Raw genomic sequence first — 15,989 nt, forward strand, 5'->3', positions numbered from 1 at the left:
CCAGTAATCACACTACTGGGTATTTACCCCAAAAAACAAAAACACTAATTCAAAGGGATACATGCACCCATATGTTGATAGCAGCATTATTTATAGTAGCTGAACTATGGAATCCGGGCACATGTCCATTGATAGATGAATGGATAAGACGATGTGGTACAGATACACAATGGAATATTATTCAGCCATAAAAAGGAATGAAACCTGGCCATTTGCAGTGACAAGGATGGAGCTAGACAGTATTATACTAGATGTTCCAATAAAATTTTATTTACAAAAACAGATGGTGGGCTGGTTCTGGCCTATGGAGTGTGGCTTACTAACCTTCCTCTAGGGATTATAAAACCCACACTTACCGTAGTCCACTTAGAATCTGTACTTCACTACGTCAGGTTGAATGCAGATTTTACCACCATGTTAGGCCCCTTTATTGTCTCTCCTTTGTGTTGTAGTTGTCATAGGTATTAAATCTGCAAATGCTGAAAACCCCATCAGAGTTTTATAACTTTTACTTTCAATTGTTAGAGACATTTTAAAGAACAAGAGAACAATCTATACTTACCACATCTGCTTCTCTTCCTTCTTGATGTCCTGTTTCCTCAGTCACCATTTTTCTTCTGTCTGAAGAACTTTCTTTAGCATTTCTTTTATTTTTTAAAAAAGATTGACTTATTTGAGAGAGAGCGAGCAAGCAAAGAGAGGGGGAGAGGGACAGGGACAGAGAATCCTGAAGCAGACTTCCTGCTGAGCATGGAGCCCAACACGCAGGTCCATCGCTTGACCCTGAGATCTTGACCTGAGCCAAAATCAAGAGTTGGGCACTTACAAATATTATGAAAATGTCTATGCTACCTAAAGCAATCTACACATTTAATGTAATCCCTATCAAATTCCCATCCATTTTTTTCAAAGAAATGAAACAAATAATCCTAAAATTTATATGGAACCAGAAAAGACCTCAAATAGCCAAAGGAATATTGAAAAAGAAAGCCAAAGTTGGTGGCATCACAATTCCGGACTTTAAGCTCTATTACAAAGCTGTCATCATCAAGACAGTATGGTACTGGCACAAAAACAGACACATAGATCAATGGGACAGAATAGAGAGCCCAGAAATAGACCCTCAACTCTATGGTCAACTAATCTTTGACAAAGCAGGAAAGAATGTCCAATGGAAAAAAGACAGCCTCTTCAACAAATGGTGTTGGAAAAATTGGACAGCCACATGCAGAAAAATGAAATTGGGCCATTTCCTTACACCACGCATGAAAATAGATTCAAAATGGATGAAGGACCTCAGTGTGAGAAAGGAATCCATCAAAATCCTTGAGGAGAACACAGGCAGCAACCTATTCGACCTCAGCCACAGCAACTTTTTCCTAGGAACATCGCCAAAGGCAAGGGAAGCAAGGGCAAAAATGAACTATTGGGACTTCATTAAGATCAAAAGCTTTTGCACAGCAAAAGAAACAGTTAACAAAACCAAAAGACAACTGACAGAATGGGAGAAGATATTTGCAAAAGACATATCAGATAAAGGGCTAGTATCCAAAATCTATAAAGAGCTTAGCAAACTCAACACCCAAAGAGTAATCCAATCAAGAAATGGGCAGAGGACATGAACAGACATTTCTGCAAAGAAGACATCCAGATGGCCAACAGACACATGAAAAAGTGCTCCACATCACTCGGAATCAGGGAAATACAAATCAAAACCACAATGAGATACCACCTCACACCAGTCAGAATGGCTAAAATTAACAAGTCAGGAAATGACAGATGCTGGCGAGGATGCGGAGAAAGAGGAACCCTCCTACACTCTTGGTGGGAATGCAAGGTGGTGCAACCACTCTGGAAGACAGCATGGAGGTTCCTCAAAAAGTTGAAAATAGAGCTACCTTATGACCCAGCAATTGCACTACTGGGCATTTACCCTAAAGATACGAACATAGTGATCCGAAGGGCACGTGTACCCGAATGTTTATAGCAGCAATGTCCACAATAGCCAAGCTATGGAAAGAACCTAGATGTCCATCAACAGATGAATGGATAAAGAAGAGGTGGTATACATATACAATGGAATACTATGCAGCCATCAAAAGAAATGAAATCATGCCATTTCTGACGACGTGGATGGAACTAGAGGGTATTATGCTTAGCGAAATAAGTCAATCGAAGAAAGACAACTATCATATGATCTCCCTGATATAAGGAAGTGGAGATGCAACATGAGGGGTTTGGAGGGTAGGAAAAGAATAAATGAAACAAGATGGGAAGATCGGGAGGGAGACAAACCATAAGAGATTCTTAATGTCACAAAACAAACTGAGGGTGGCCAGGGGGAGGTGGGTAGGGACAGGGTGGTGGAGTTGGACATTGGGGAGGGTATGTGCTATGGTGAGTGCTGTGAAGTGTGTAAACCTGGCAATTCACAGACCTGTATCCCCGGGGCTAATAATACATTATATGTTCATAAACAAATAAAAAAATTTAAAAATAATAATAAATATTCAATATTTAAAAAAAAAAGAGTTGAGCCACCCAGGCACCCCCGTAACCTTTCATTTAGAGTGGTCCTGCTACTGACAAATTGTTATACTTTCCTTCACAGAAGAATGTCTTTATTTTACATTAACTTCTGAGAGACATTTTCATTGGACATAGAATTTTTTTTTAAGATTTTATTTACTTGAGAGAAGATCTCACACAAGCAGGGGGAGGGGCAGTTCCCTGCTGGGCAGGGAGCTCGACGCGGGACTTGATCCCAGGACTCCAAGATCATGACCTGAGTTGAAGGCAGATGCTCAACTGGCTGAACCACGCAGGTGCCCCCATTGGGTATAGAATCTTGAATTGACACCTTTCTTTCAGTACTTTATTATTTTTTTTTAAGATTTTATTTATTCATTTAACAGAGAGGGAGAGTACAAGCAGGGAGAGCAGCAGGCAGAGTGGGAGGGAGAAGCAGACTCCCTGCTGAGCCAGGAGCCGGATATGCGGCTCGATCCCAGAACTCTGAGATCAGGACCTGAGCCAAAGGCAGCAGTTTAAAAAACTGAGCCACCCAGGTGTCCCTCTTTCAGCACTTTAAGTGTGATTCTAGTTCCTCCAGCTTCCTAGTTTTGATGAGGAATTTGCAGTAATCTGAGTCATTGTTCTCTTATGTGAAATTGGTTATTCTTCTCTAGATGTTCTATGGATATTTTTCTATGTCTTTTATTTTCAGCAACTTGATTACGATGTCTGGTCACAGACTTGAGTATATTCTGTTTGCTCTTCACCAGGCTTCTTGAATCTGTGTATGTCTTTTGCCAAACCTGGGACCATTTTAACCATGATTACTTCCAGTAATTTTTCTATTTCATACTTTTTTCCCTCACCTTCTGGGACTCTGTTGACACAAATGTTAGATCTTTTGGTCTTGTTCCACAGGTCCCTGAGATCCTGTTTTCTTTTATCTTTTTTGTTTAGATTGCATAATTGATATTGACTATCTTCAAAGTCACTCCTCTATAGTCTCCAGTCTGCTATCCAGTGAATATTTTATTTTACTCCTACTTTTCAGTTCTAAAATTTCCATTTGACTATTCCTTAGGTCTTCTATTTCTTTGCTTATACTTTCTACCTTACCATTTGTTTCGAAAGCATTCTCCCTTTCTTCTTCCAGTATGTTTATACTAACTGCTTTGAAGTCTTTGCTTTAAATTCCAACATTTGTCATGTTGGGGGTGCTTGTCTTTTCCCTAGAGAGTTTTTTGTATCAGCTGGGCAATTTTAGATTGTATCCTGGGTATTTTGAATATTGGTGGAGACTCTGGATCTTATTAAAACGCTAACAGGAATGTTTGTTTTAGCAGGTGATTGATGAGGTTTTGTTCCTGCAGCAACCTGTCTTCTTTGCATTGTGGTTCCAACGTCAGTTTAATTTTCAGTTTGTGGGGCTATCCACATCAGTCCCGGATGTGTGCCACCCAGTGGTCAGTGAGACCCGGACAGTGGTCCACCCTGTAGCTCAATTAGTAAAGCTTTGGTAAGATGTTTAAGGTCGGGTCCATGCTTGTGCAGATTTGAGGTGAGCCCAAGAATTCACACACAACTCTATGGGATTCTCGATTTCTCTCCTCTCTCTGATCTCCCTGATACTTTCATTCTCCGGGTCTTCCTTTCTTGATCCTCTGGCCAAAAAAAGGTGTGGGGGGCGGGGCTTTAGTTTCTCTACTCTGCTGCGCATTTCCCACTTTGTGTCTGGGCTAAGCATCCAGAAAAGAAAGAAAGAAAAAAGCAGAGCGATTTGCCTCAACGCTCTTGAGACCACAGCACCTGTGCTAGAGGAATTCCCCTCCCTCAGGTTTCAGTGCCTGCCCAGCCACTGTGCCCCATTATGCAGCTATAGCCACACTACCATGGTGCTGCCTGGAGCTAGAGGTGGGAGAGAAGGAAAAAAAACTGGAGATTCCCCTACTCTCTGACCCTTAGGAGTCCCTTTCTGGCTCCTCAGACCTGCAATAAGTAGATGGCTCCAAGAGGAACTCTTTCAGTTCAGACCTGATGTACATTGCTGGGTTTGGGCCACCTCTGAGTCCACTCTGGGCAATAATGGGGTGGGCGGGGGTGGGGGGCGATGGCAAACTCACCACTGGTTTCACGGAACTTCAAATTCCAGTTTCTTCCTCCCTGCTACCATCTACTTCTCTGCTATCTCAGAGAGTTGTCCCATGCAGTCCGTCCGGGAGCACTGGGAGTGATGGGGGGGAGGGGTGCACTTACACCAGGTGTGCCTACTCCATTTATCATCTGTGTGGTCCTGAGCAAGTTACATAACCTCCCTGTACCTCTTCTGTCATCTTCAGAGGAGGATAATAGTGGTATCAACTTCACAAGGCTGCTGCTTGGATTAAATGAGTTTATATATGCAAAGCACTTAGCATCATGTTTGACTGCAGGAAGCACTTAATATTAGTCTTAAACGATCATAAAAAGATTGGACAACAGAAATAGGCACAAAGACAAAAATCACCCAGAACTCCAATGCCAAGAGGTATAACACACATTAGGGTTATATTACGCTGCCAGGTGTTCGTCAACACTGTTCTTCCCACCCAGAATGCTCATCCTCCTTCCCTTCGTCAGGCCAACTGCCACTAGGCCTTCTACTTTCACTGGAAAGTAGAAGAAGGCTTGAAGAAGCCTTACTTACCAAGTAAGATGTAGATCCTAATGCTAAATGCTTTCATGTCACCCTATACTTCTCAGCACTTATCACACTTTTAATTACTTAACCATATACTTAAGAACCTCAAAGGACAAATTCTCTCTCTTGTCCTGTACTCAAAGTTTCACCTTTGCACATCCTTCTCTTCCAGATGGTGACCCTGCGTCTCCATACCTGTCCTCCAAGGCCCTACAGTAGAAGCCTTCTCAGCTGATCCAATTTGGCACTAATCTGGGCAAGTCTGCTTATATAAATGGGACTTCTCAGCTAAGAGCTGAGTCAATGAGGACAGTGAAGGCATATTTCTGATCCACATCCTGGAGATTCTAATTCAGTAGGAACTGGGGTGCGAGCGGGATCCAGGAATATGCATTTTCAAAAGCTCCCCTGATGCTTCTGATGCTGGTGGCCCACAGAAACAGTGTCTGTGGTAGGCAACTTCCAACATGGCTTCCAACGATCCCTGCCTTCTGACAGTCACTAGGCTCCACCTGGTGACTGGTTAAGAGTGACGAGATACCTCTTCCACGATTAGGTTACAAGACTGATTCTGCTTTTCTGATGTGGTGTCTCTGGTTCTTGCTCTGATAGAGGGGGCTACCTGGGCTGCCTCTGACCAACAGCCAGCCCAGAAACAAGTTCCTCAGTCCAGCCACCTATGAGTTAGTGAATCCTGCTGACACACTGGGTGTGGATGGAAGATCCTTCCCCTTGGAACCTTGAGATGACATGGCTTCAGCTAACTCTTTGATTGCAGCCTTGTGAGAGACCCTGAGGCAGAAAACAGTGTGCCCACATTCCTGAACCACAGAAAATGAGATAGTAAATGTTTTTTATAAATGATTTTTAAAGATTTTATTTATTTGACAGAGATCACAAGTAGGCAGAGAGGCAGGCAGAGAGAGAGGGGAGGAAGCAGGCTCCCTGCTGAGCAGAGAACCCGATGTGGGGCTCGATCCCAGGACCCTGAGATCATGACCTGAGTGGAAGGCAGAGGCTTAACCTACTGAGCCACCCAGGCACCCCAAATGTGTATTTTTAAGCCACTAAATTTTAGGGTAATTTGTTATACCATATTGGATAACTAATACATTGCCTGGACTGCCCAAAGCTCCCTTCTATTCATTCTTGTTGGAAAACACATCTAAACAGAGAATTCCCAAACTCTCTTCAACGGGATTTCATGAATACTTACTGTAGACATGGTCTTTGCTCTTGTTGTGCATGAAGACTTACACCAGTCCAGTCGCTGATTTTAGCTTCAGACACTTTGGCATAGTCTTTTAAGTGTCACCGGTTTCATGGGCATGAACTCTGAATTCTCATAAAGGCAAGTCTTCTTCCTCTTCCTCTTCCCACAGCGGTCCAGTCATAAGACCACTTAAGACTGCTGTACCCCAGGGGATCAGTGTGTGATAGTGTGCCCATGGTGGTTAAGATTCTTGGTTGGAAATATTCTGGCGCCCTGAGCTTGCTTGTACATGGAATCTCTAAATCCTGAACCAAGTTTCATGGTCAAAAACTGAGCACCAAAATAATCTGCTCCCCCTTCTTCATGCCTTGGTAGCCAAGACCCCATCCCTCTAAGTCAAAGACAGACTGACTTTGCGTGTCCTTGGGGCCATGTGAATGGTCCCTCTCCTGCTTTGGGTGTTAAGCCAGGCAGTCCCAGCTCAGCCCACACTTAGACTCTGGAGCCATCCACTGAAAGCAGGAACTAGAGAGCTGAGAGAAGTTATGGAGACACTTGCTGGAACTAGCTTCTAAGAAAACAAGATACTAAGTTCAAGCAAAAAGTTGGGGAAGGAAGTGGGGGGAACAGGTTCAAAGTGTCAGGAATTAGCAACCTCTACACATTGAAGGGTATGGGAGGAAGAAGGGGATTATTGCAGAGGTAGAGACTGAGAACCAAGACAAAGCAGGCTCAAAAAGCTCGTCGAGGGCAAAGCCAAACCAAGAAGCCAGAAGTGTCAACTCCCAGTTGGCCCAGTAAGCCTGCCCAGCCCACTTTTAATCAAAACCTCAGGATCCCACCCCACTTTCTAGTTCTGTGACTGAAACCTTTAGCGCCTGCAGAGTGGTCTGTGCCAGATGTCCACCTAGAGAAAAACACAATCTCTGGAGAGCAGCTCAGTCAACACTGGGACCCTCAGGAGGCAACTGCCTCATGGGCATGTGGGGGTCGGGGGGCGGCCAACTGTCCCTCACATTAGAGCTTCACAATTCTTTTTTTTTTTTCCCCTCACAAATGTTTGCTCTTTATTTATTTATTTGACACACAGAGAGAGATCACAAGTAGGCAGAGAGGCAGGCAGAGAGAGAGAGGGAAGCAGGCTCCCTGCTGAGCAGAGAGCCTGATGTGGGACTCGATCCCAGGACCCTGAGATCATGACCTGAGCCGAAGGCAGAGGCTTAACCCACTAAGCCACCCAGGCGCCCCGAGCTTCGCAATTCTAAAAAGAGTGCACAGTAGTGCACTAGACCAAGGAGACCAATCGTCCCAGGACGGGAAGCTCTGCCTTGGACGGTGGACGGGAGCCTGCTGCTGCTTTCTGCAGATCTCAGAGTCCTGTGTGGTTCTGATGCAAAACCTGAAGGTTATCAACTCTTCTCTCTTATAATTCTTCAGGAAGGAAGGTAACAGGCTGCAGCCCAGCTCCAAGAGGGCCAGCAACGGCCATTTTGCACATCTAGTGCTTTACACATGTTGGTGCTCAGCCAAGTATCCGCTGCTTCTGAGTGAGTGAAGGAGCAATCTGTCCCAAGTCACATGACTCAAGATCTAGGTCTCCTGGCTCCTAGGCCAGAACCCGGCACCCAGTACCCGGTTCTCTTCTCTTTCCAGCACTTTGCTTTAGAGTGGACAGACAATGAGCCTTCTTCCCATCTGCACATATCAAAGACAGAAGATACCCATTTCCGGGCATGTTTGTAGATAGACTTCTCATAGATTTATTTCTGTTCCATGTTATATATAGATATATGTATATATATACTTTTTTTTTTTTAATACAATCTATATCCCCTTCCCTTCCCCACCAAACTCACAAAAGGAGTATAAATCCTTCCAGGATTGCCATCAGGCTTTCCAAGATAGCCAGGGCTAAGAAAGAGCCATCTCTCAACATGTCAAGAGATGGGTGCCCTTCTTTGGCTCTGGGGTCATTGAAGCAGCAGCATTCCCAGGACCCAAGGGGAGGAGAGAGGAAAGGAAACAACTATAGTGTGACAGGATTCTAGGATGAAAGTGTCCAGTGACTCCGAGAATGGCAGACTGGCTCCCAGGATTCTCCGGGTGGGAATAAAGGCAGAAGCCCTATGGCTCTTCGGATGCTGCCCAGACAGGTGGGGGGCGGTAAGGAGTACAACCCGGGGATTAGGCATGCGAGGATGGGGCGGTGCGAGAAGAAACACGTGTGGGTTATGCTGGAGAAGTAGCAGCCCCACCTACTCCATGACAGATAACAAATAGGGATAGATGCTGCCCCCCCACCCCCATTTTAAAGAAACAGGGAGAGAGCATGGCAGGGAGGGGGAGGGAGACAATGGGACACATAATAAAGTCACATAAAGCAAAAGTACCAATAAAAACATGACTTGTACTTGCCTCCTCCCTAGAGAAGGTGTGATCTATGCTTGGGGGTCAGGGAGAGAAGAGGGAGGTTAAGGGTCATGAACCTAGGGTTATCAGCTGGCCAGGGGCACAGGGAGGCCGAGGACTCCTAAAGGACAGGCAGGCAGCTAGGACCCCGCATCCCCAGAGAAGAAACGACAGTCCCTTCAGTTCGACTTGGACCAAATCTTGGCGCTCCCTCGGAGTCTGGCAAGAGGAAGAGAGAGAGAGAGGCTGCAGGGAATTCCCCTCACCCCTGTGGCCTCCCCCCACGTCTACTCCTATGCAAACACTAAAAGGGGTGAGGACACCCGGGTCTCTGATGTGAAAGCAGGACACCCCGGAAGCAAGCGGCTCCTGCCACATTGGCTCACCCCTTGCCCTTTGAGGCTTTCTTGCTGGGCTGGCGCTGGTTGGTGCCAGGGGCGGGTTCCCTCAGCTCAGTCAGGTGCTGCTCAGGGTCCTGAGATGTAGCTGCGGCGGCTGCTGCTGTTGTAACTTTAATGGTTTTTTTAAGGTTGGCCACCTACCCGGATGAAAGAAATGGGGGACAATAAGGGAAGTCCCAGAATCCGACAGGCCCTGCCGACCTTGTCTGTTTGCTACAGCCACGATCCTGACCCCTCCACATGGGACAACTGGCCCCGGCTGCGTGAGCTCGGGAGCTCGGGTCCGTCCAGATGCCTCACCCGCTCACCTCACTCTCGATCTGCTGCTTCAGGCCCAGCTGCTGCTCCTTGTGCTGGTTGGCGCGGCTCACCTGCTCCTCGATGCCTGACAGCACCACCTCACAGCCCACACACCTGCGAGGATCAGGAGCGGAGACGCGTCAGCAGGAGGCTGGGATCGCACACTCACGACAGACAGACTCAGAACACCCTGCATGCAAACACCTTGTCTGAGTTAGGGACCCTCGCCAGGGCACCTGGAAACTACGTGCAACAATAGTCCCAGGAGCCACAAAGACACCTGGGGGGGCGGGGGGGGCAGCCTAAGTCAGGTATGGGAAGTGCCTGGAGTAACGAACAACATGTGAGAGGAGGAACCGAAAACAACACTGGGTAGATGCTGGAGAGAAGGAAAAAAAAGGTATATTGAAGTTAGACAAGAACACAAAGAGAAACACGGAAGCAGAAGAGACCCAGGGCCCAAGACATGCTGCTTACAGACCGATGGGATGAATCCAGCTTAAGACAAGTGAGGATCCAACACCCCACTGAGGAGCCTCTCAAGAGTACTGCTCCCCGCTCCCCACAATGACTATGCCAAGGACACTGCTTCCAGCCTCTTGCCCTGCAGGCCCTCCTCTGCTCCCTCCTGCCCTCAGAAGCTTCTGGAGGAATGAGGGCCTCTCCCTTCATCCTCTGGGACTCTACCTCTGCAGCCCAGCCCAGCCCTCCCCAACCCCTCAAAGCACCTCCCCCTTTCCCGGAGGGAGAGGAGAAGGAACAGGGCCAAGACAGGAGTCTCACCACTCCTGCAGGGTTCGAGCAATGGCACTAAGGTCCTGGCGCTGGATGTCCCGCCCAATGCTGTAGTCAACCTCCAGTCGCTGGTTGCGCTGGTCCAGGGAGCCGCGGAGCACGTCGGCATACACTGCCTCGATGACAAGGTCTTCCAGCTGCCGCACGTTACGCAGGGCGAGGGCCTCCAGCAACACTGCATATGGGATACACTGGGGCGCAGGGAGGTTGGGCTGGGATTTGTGAGGCTCTCCAGCAGAGTAGGGCTTTCAAGAGTCTTCTCTCCATCCCCCCCACCCCCACCCCGTCCCCACCTCAGCTCCCCTGCCTAGGCTCTATTCCTATTCCTTTTTTTTCTTTTAAAGATTTTATTTAGGGGCGCCTGGGTGGCCCAGTGGGTTGGGCCTCTGCCTTCAGGTCAGGTCATGATCTCAGGGTCCTGGGATCAAGCCCCACATCGGGCTGTCTGCTTGGCGGGGAGCCTGCTTCCCCCTCTCTCTGCCTGCCACTCTGCCTACTTGTGATCTCTCTCTCTCTCTGTCAAATAAATAATAAAATCTTTAATAAAATAAAATAAAATAAAATAAAGATTTTATTTATTTGACACAGAGAGAGAGAGAGACACAGCAAGAGAGGGTACATAAGCAGGGGAGTGGGAGAGGGAGAAGCAGGCTTCCCACCATGCCGGGAACCCGATGGTGGGGCCTGATCCTAGGACCCTGGAATCATGACCTGAGCCGAAGGCAGGAGCTTAAGGACTGAACCACCCAAGCACCCTCCACCCCGACTCCTAAAAGATTTCCTCTAGGGGCGCCTGGGTGGCTCACTCATTAAGCTTCTGCCTTGGGCTCAGGTCATGATCCCAGAGTCCTGGGATCAGGCCTCACCATCGGGTTCCCGGCACAGTGGGAAGCCTGCTTCTCCCTCTCCCACTCCCCCTGCTCGTGTTCCCTCTCTCACTGTATTTCTCTCTGTCAAATAAATCAATAAAATCTTAAAAAATACTAATAATTTTTTAAAAAAATTCCTCTAAAAGGCTGGGCCTAAGGCAAATTAAGTTAAAGTACCATCCCCCGAAAAATAACCTCCCGAGAAGCACGATGGCAAATAAGATTTAAGATTTACGTTCCCCTACCACCCTTCACCTCCCACCCTACAGAGGAAGAAAGTGACATCTGCCTGGGCATCAGTCCTCTGGCCACAGCTCAGGACAGCACAGACCTTGGTCCAGATAAGCCTGATGTAACAAGAGCACGGGGTGGGGGTGGGGTCTGAGTTACTTAACCATTCATACCCCACTTCCTTCCACAGAGGCACCTCACGACAGAGAGCCTGGTTTAGGTCAAATCATGGGGACCACAGGAAAGTCAAGGAACAGCTGAGAAAATGTAGGTGGGTGGGAGAGGGATATTTAATAAGAAACTGAACCCAACTGGAACTACAGAGATATGTCTGGGTTATGCACTTCTGACTGGCAAACAGAAGCCTGGCACTTCACCAGAAGAGAGAGCCTTGTCCCCACATCTGAAAGCTGAGGCTGTTTGTGTGGAACTTTCTTTTTTGTTTGTTTGTTTGTTGTTTTTGTTTTGTTTTGTTTTGCTTTTTTGTTTTTGTTTTTTTATTTCTATCTAATTGAGAGAGAGAGAGAGAGCCTGCACATGCTAGTGTGAGTGAGCACAGCTCGTGGGGGAGGGCGGTGTGGAGAGGGAGAGGGAGAAGCAGACTCCACACTGAGCAGGGATCCCGGAATGGGGCTTGATCCCAGGACCATGACCTAAGCCAAAGGCAGACACTTAACTGACTGAGCCACTCAGACACCCCTGTGTGGGACTTTCTATAGTGAGGAGGAAGGTGATCGCATTAACAAGCGAATGGCACTCTGGTTGCTATTTTGACCCAAAATGCAAAAAGTGTTGAATGAAAAACAAAAACAAAACAGAAAGCGAAGAGAATACTATTCAGCCCAAAAGGCTGCTGCAGGAAGTGCAGCTCAGATACAGGCCTTGGAGGGACGCAGGGTTTAGGGAAGGCAGAAGAGCGACAGTGTGGGCAAAGGCTGTCTGAATGCAAATTCCCTTCAGACAGGCCCTTCGAAGGGACATTCCCCTTTGGTTCAGGACCCGGAAGGCTTGGGGTGGGGGGTAATGTATGGAGAGAGACAGTCACTCACCTTGACTTTGGCAGCCAGGGTGACAACTGATAGGTGCCGAAGCTTATTCTTCTGAGCCTCTGTGAGTGGGGGAAGATTCCGGGCTTCAGCTAGGAAGAAAAGACAAAGCATAGGAAATCCTGATTACACTTTTGTGGGAAGCCCTAGCCTCCTTCCCTTGCTTCTTCATCTTTTTTTTTTTTCCCCCAGTTTTCCATGCCAATTCAGGTCTTAACTCTGACCCTGTGTACCGTAGAAGGGTTTCCCAGGAATTTCTTCTAGTCCTTCCAAAAATTGCCCTTCTCCCACCTCCACTACTCCAGAGCTCCAACCCTCTGGTTACCTAAGTAATCAGCATATGTCCCGTAAGCAAACACTGTGAGCAGCCGGAATGTGGAAGCGAAGTCACTCTCGGCCAGCTGCAGGAACATGAAGGAAGAGGTGACAGGATGGGCCTCTCTCCAGTTTCCCAGCCTCACTTGTTTTGAATTCCACTTTCTGGCCGTATCTTTCCCCTCTCCCACTGGCTCTTCCAGCTCACCAAAAGGACTTCTCTGCCTCTCTGATCACTCTCGCCATTGGAAGGCCTCATTTCCACCTCTAGGCCCTTATTTGCACCACCCTGCCTCCCTTCCCCCAGAAATCCACCATACCCTCTTCCTCCATATGTCTTCATTCTTAAATTCAGAATTGAACACAGAGTGTTCAGTAGTGTGTGTGGGCACGTGCACACCCAGACACTGCAAATTGTATTTTGGTCCTTTGAGTGTGTTTAGTATTTCTGAATCTGCATATCATCAGGCAGTCTGCTTGCTGTTCTTGCCAAGTCACCAAAGACTCCTGTGTTAGCCTCATTCATCTCTGACAGCTGCATGGCCTCAGCAGGCACTGGAATTTGTGGCCTCTGTGTCAGACTTCTAGCACCCAAGCGGCTTCATCATCCAGGCCAGCTCACTCACTCATCTCCTATCACTGATCACTCATTCTGGCACTTAATCGATCAAACCCTTAGGTTGTTACCCAAGAATATCTTTTTTTCCAATAAGATTACAGACCCAGGCCCTGGTATCCCACCCACCTACGTCTAGCAGAACTAGGCATGTATTCGGCTCTCAACAAATACTTGCTAAATAAGTAATTTACATGTCCATATCCATTCATCTTATCTCTGCAACTGGAATATAAGTTTTAGAAGGGTCATAGGCACTGTGTCTTGTACTTTTTTGGAATTCCCAGGTGAGTAGCAGAGAGATAAACAAGCGCCCAATAAATGCTTCTTTTTGTTCACCTTAATGGACCCTCTTTAGTTCCACTGCAGAGGAAAGCAGGCAGCTAGAGTATTCTCCATATACCCCAGAGTGATCCCCAAAGGCAAAATCCATCAACTCAGTCAATCATTGGCCCTCAAAAACCTAATATAGTCTGCCTACATACCAATGCTCTAGCATCTCAGGACGTGGGGTGAGGTCATACATCTTGGTGACCCACCCACTCTATACGTTAAACTGTTCACTCTGCCACTTCTATGTGAACAGTTCTCTCTGCTGTGTTCCTAGCATCTTGCCACATGTCTTTCAGGGAAAAGACCTTCTAACACTTTTAGAGGCATCTCTAACTTAAGGGAATTAACAAAGGGTACAAAGCGGGAAAGGAGGGTATGCCAATTTCATGTTTATTGCCTTTCATTTGTATTGGACTTTAAACTTCCCATAATCTGACCTGATTTCTGTAATTGACAGTGAAGGGCAGTATCAGCTCCAATGCTAAAGGGAAAACAGAGAAACAGAGGTCCTAAAGGAAAAATGACCTGATCAAGGAGACATGGTCTTATTGAGAGCTACTACATGGGCGGATACAGGCTGAAATCAGGTCTCCTTTTCTGAATCACGTGCTCTTTTGCTTAAAAATGAAAATTAGTGCGTTTTACAGATTCATCATTATCAAAGGAAAGTAAGAGGTTTACTTGCCCACTTATTTTTGCCAGCTGCTAATTAATCATCATCATATTCTTGTTCAACTGAATGGTTATGGAGTTGCAAATGAGCCCGGCCCACCCATTCTCAAGTTCAAACTTAGCCCCAAGCTTCCCTGAGGGCTTTCCAGGCCAGGAACCCACCTCTCTAACATTAGGCATATCCAGCAGTTCCCCAAACACGTAGACACCAGGAGCCTCCAGCACCTGGTGGATGAGTGTGGCCAGCGCTGCCCCCTTGGCTGACTTGGCCAGGAGCAGAAATTGTTCCTGGTTCTGCCCTGTCACCTTCACCTCGGCACTCATGGCTGCACTGAGCTGGGGGTACCTGGGCTCAGGATATCTGGAGCTGCAAGGAAAGAGAATGTGAAGCTGGAGGCCCCTGAACACTGGGAGGGCTGGAAGCACAGGAGCCGGGGCTGGATTGCAGAGACACTGAGTCACTTCTGCAAATGGGGGATGAGAGACGGAGCAGTCTAAAACTCGGATCTAGAAATCCTAAAATCGGCCACTTTGATGGAAGCCTGGCTGAGACAGGGTTGCCACGCCCCCTCCCCCATCCTCGGGCCTGATCCCAAGCCCCACCACGTGCACCCCATTGAACCCCACGGCACAGGATGTAGTGGGATAAGGGGTGTCACATGGTGTCCACCCCGACAACGCTCCCTCAAATTTCCACGGTGCCCCGCAAGTGCCCTCAATCACGTGACCTCACCCGCCAGATCCTTCCACGTGGCTCCGCCCCCTCCCTTAAAGAGGCCGCCCAGGGACCGTGGGCTCACGGCGACTGCCCCGTCGTACCCTGGGTCAGACTCTGCGGGCCGCTACCTGGAAGGTTCGTCTTCCAGCACACCGGGCGGGGCCGGAGCTCCGTCACCTCCGGCAGCTGTTCCGAGCCTTTCCTGCCACCTCCCTGCAGAGTCGCTCTGGCCACTAAACTCTATGGCTGGCTCCCGCGTCGTACTTCCGCTCTTACGAGGCCGGTTTCGGGAGGGCCATGCCCCTCCCCCGCCCTCCCGACCGCTGAAGCTCCTGAGAGCGCCAGTCATTCTACTCTCTGATTGGTTGTTGAGGAAGAATGACGGGAGCCTTCCCCCCCCCCCCCCCCCCTTCTGTTTTAATAAAAATTTATTGTCAGATGAGCGCTGGAAGGTAAATGCAGATGGGCGTCCCCGGGTCTCCGCAGGTACCGGGTGGTTATGTGTCGGCTCAAAGCTGCCAGGAATCTGGAGATATGGGCTGCACAGGGAGCATGGGGCGACAGGAAAATTGTAATGGGAAAGAGAGGGAGGAGGAAAAAAGGGAGGGAGGGAAATGAGAGCTAGGAAGGAGACAACAAGCAATAATAGAAGTTTAGCAGCAGGGGTCCCCTGCCTAGTTTAACCTTTTTTATTTTTATTTTTATTTTTATTTTTTTTTTTTTTTGAGGAGCAAGAGGGAAGAAGTGGAAAAAGTAAAGGAAGTCATAATAAGTAACACGTGTTAAGTGCTTCCTATTGGTCAGGCATCTTTTAAAATTGTATCCTACTGATTCCTCATAACTATACAGCATCCTCAGTGTGACTTCAGGAACGGTTTAT

The 15,989-nt window shown here is 47.7% G+C and overlaps 1 protein-coding gene across 5 annotated transcripts; it reads right to left on the reverse strand.

The window, feature by feature from the left end:
- Positions 1-437: 437 nt before the first annotated feature.
- On the reverse strand, positions 438-15,370 carry COPS7A (COP9 signalosome subunit 7A). 5 transcript variants are annotated; one of them, XM_032874734.1, is made up of 9 exons: positions 15,211-15,369; positions 14,554-14,758; positions 12,781-12,856; positions 12,459-12,547; positions 10,298-10,500; positions 9,523-9,628; positions 9,200-9,351; positions 563-644; positions 450-479 (listed from the first exon to the last, which is right to left on the reverse strand). In XM_032874734.1, exons 2-9 carry the CDS (start codon positions 14,713-14,715, stop codon positions 465-467), a joined length of 885 nt encoding a protein of 294 aa, XP_032730625.1. In that variant the 5' UTR covers positions 14,716-14,758; positions 15,211-15,369; the 3' UTR covers positions 450-464. The 5 variants fall into 5 exon arrangements, with proteins under 5 accessions (XP_032730624.1, XP_032730623.1, XP_032730622.1 ...); XM_032874733.1 differs by having other exon boundaries at positions 438-644; positions 15,238-15,370; XM_032874732.1 differs by having other exon boundaries at positions 438-644; positions 15,125-15,370.
- Between the last annotated feature and the right edge of the window lie 619 nt (positions 15,371-15,989).

The sequence above is a fragment of the Lontra canadensis genome, unplaced genomic scaffold (assembly GCF_010015895.1).
Source record: "Lontra canadensis isolate GAN:19392208 unplaced genomic scaffold, GSC_riverotter_1.0 scaffold53, whole genome shotgun sequence".
Lineage (NCBI taxonomy): Eukaryota > Metazoa > Chordata > Mammalia > Carnivora > Mustelidae > Lontra > Lontra canadensis.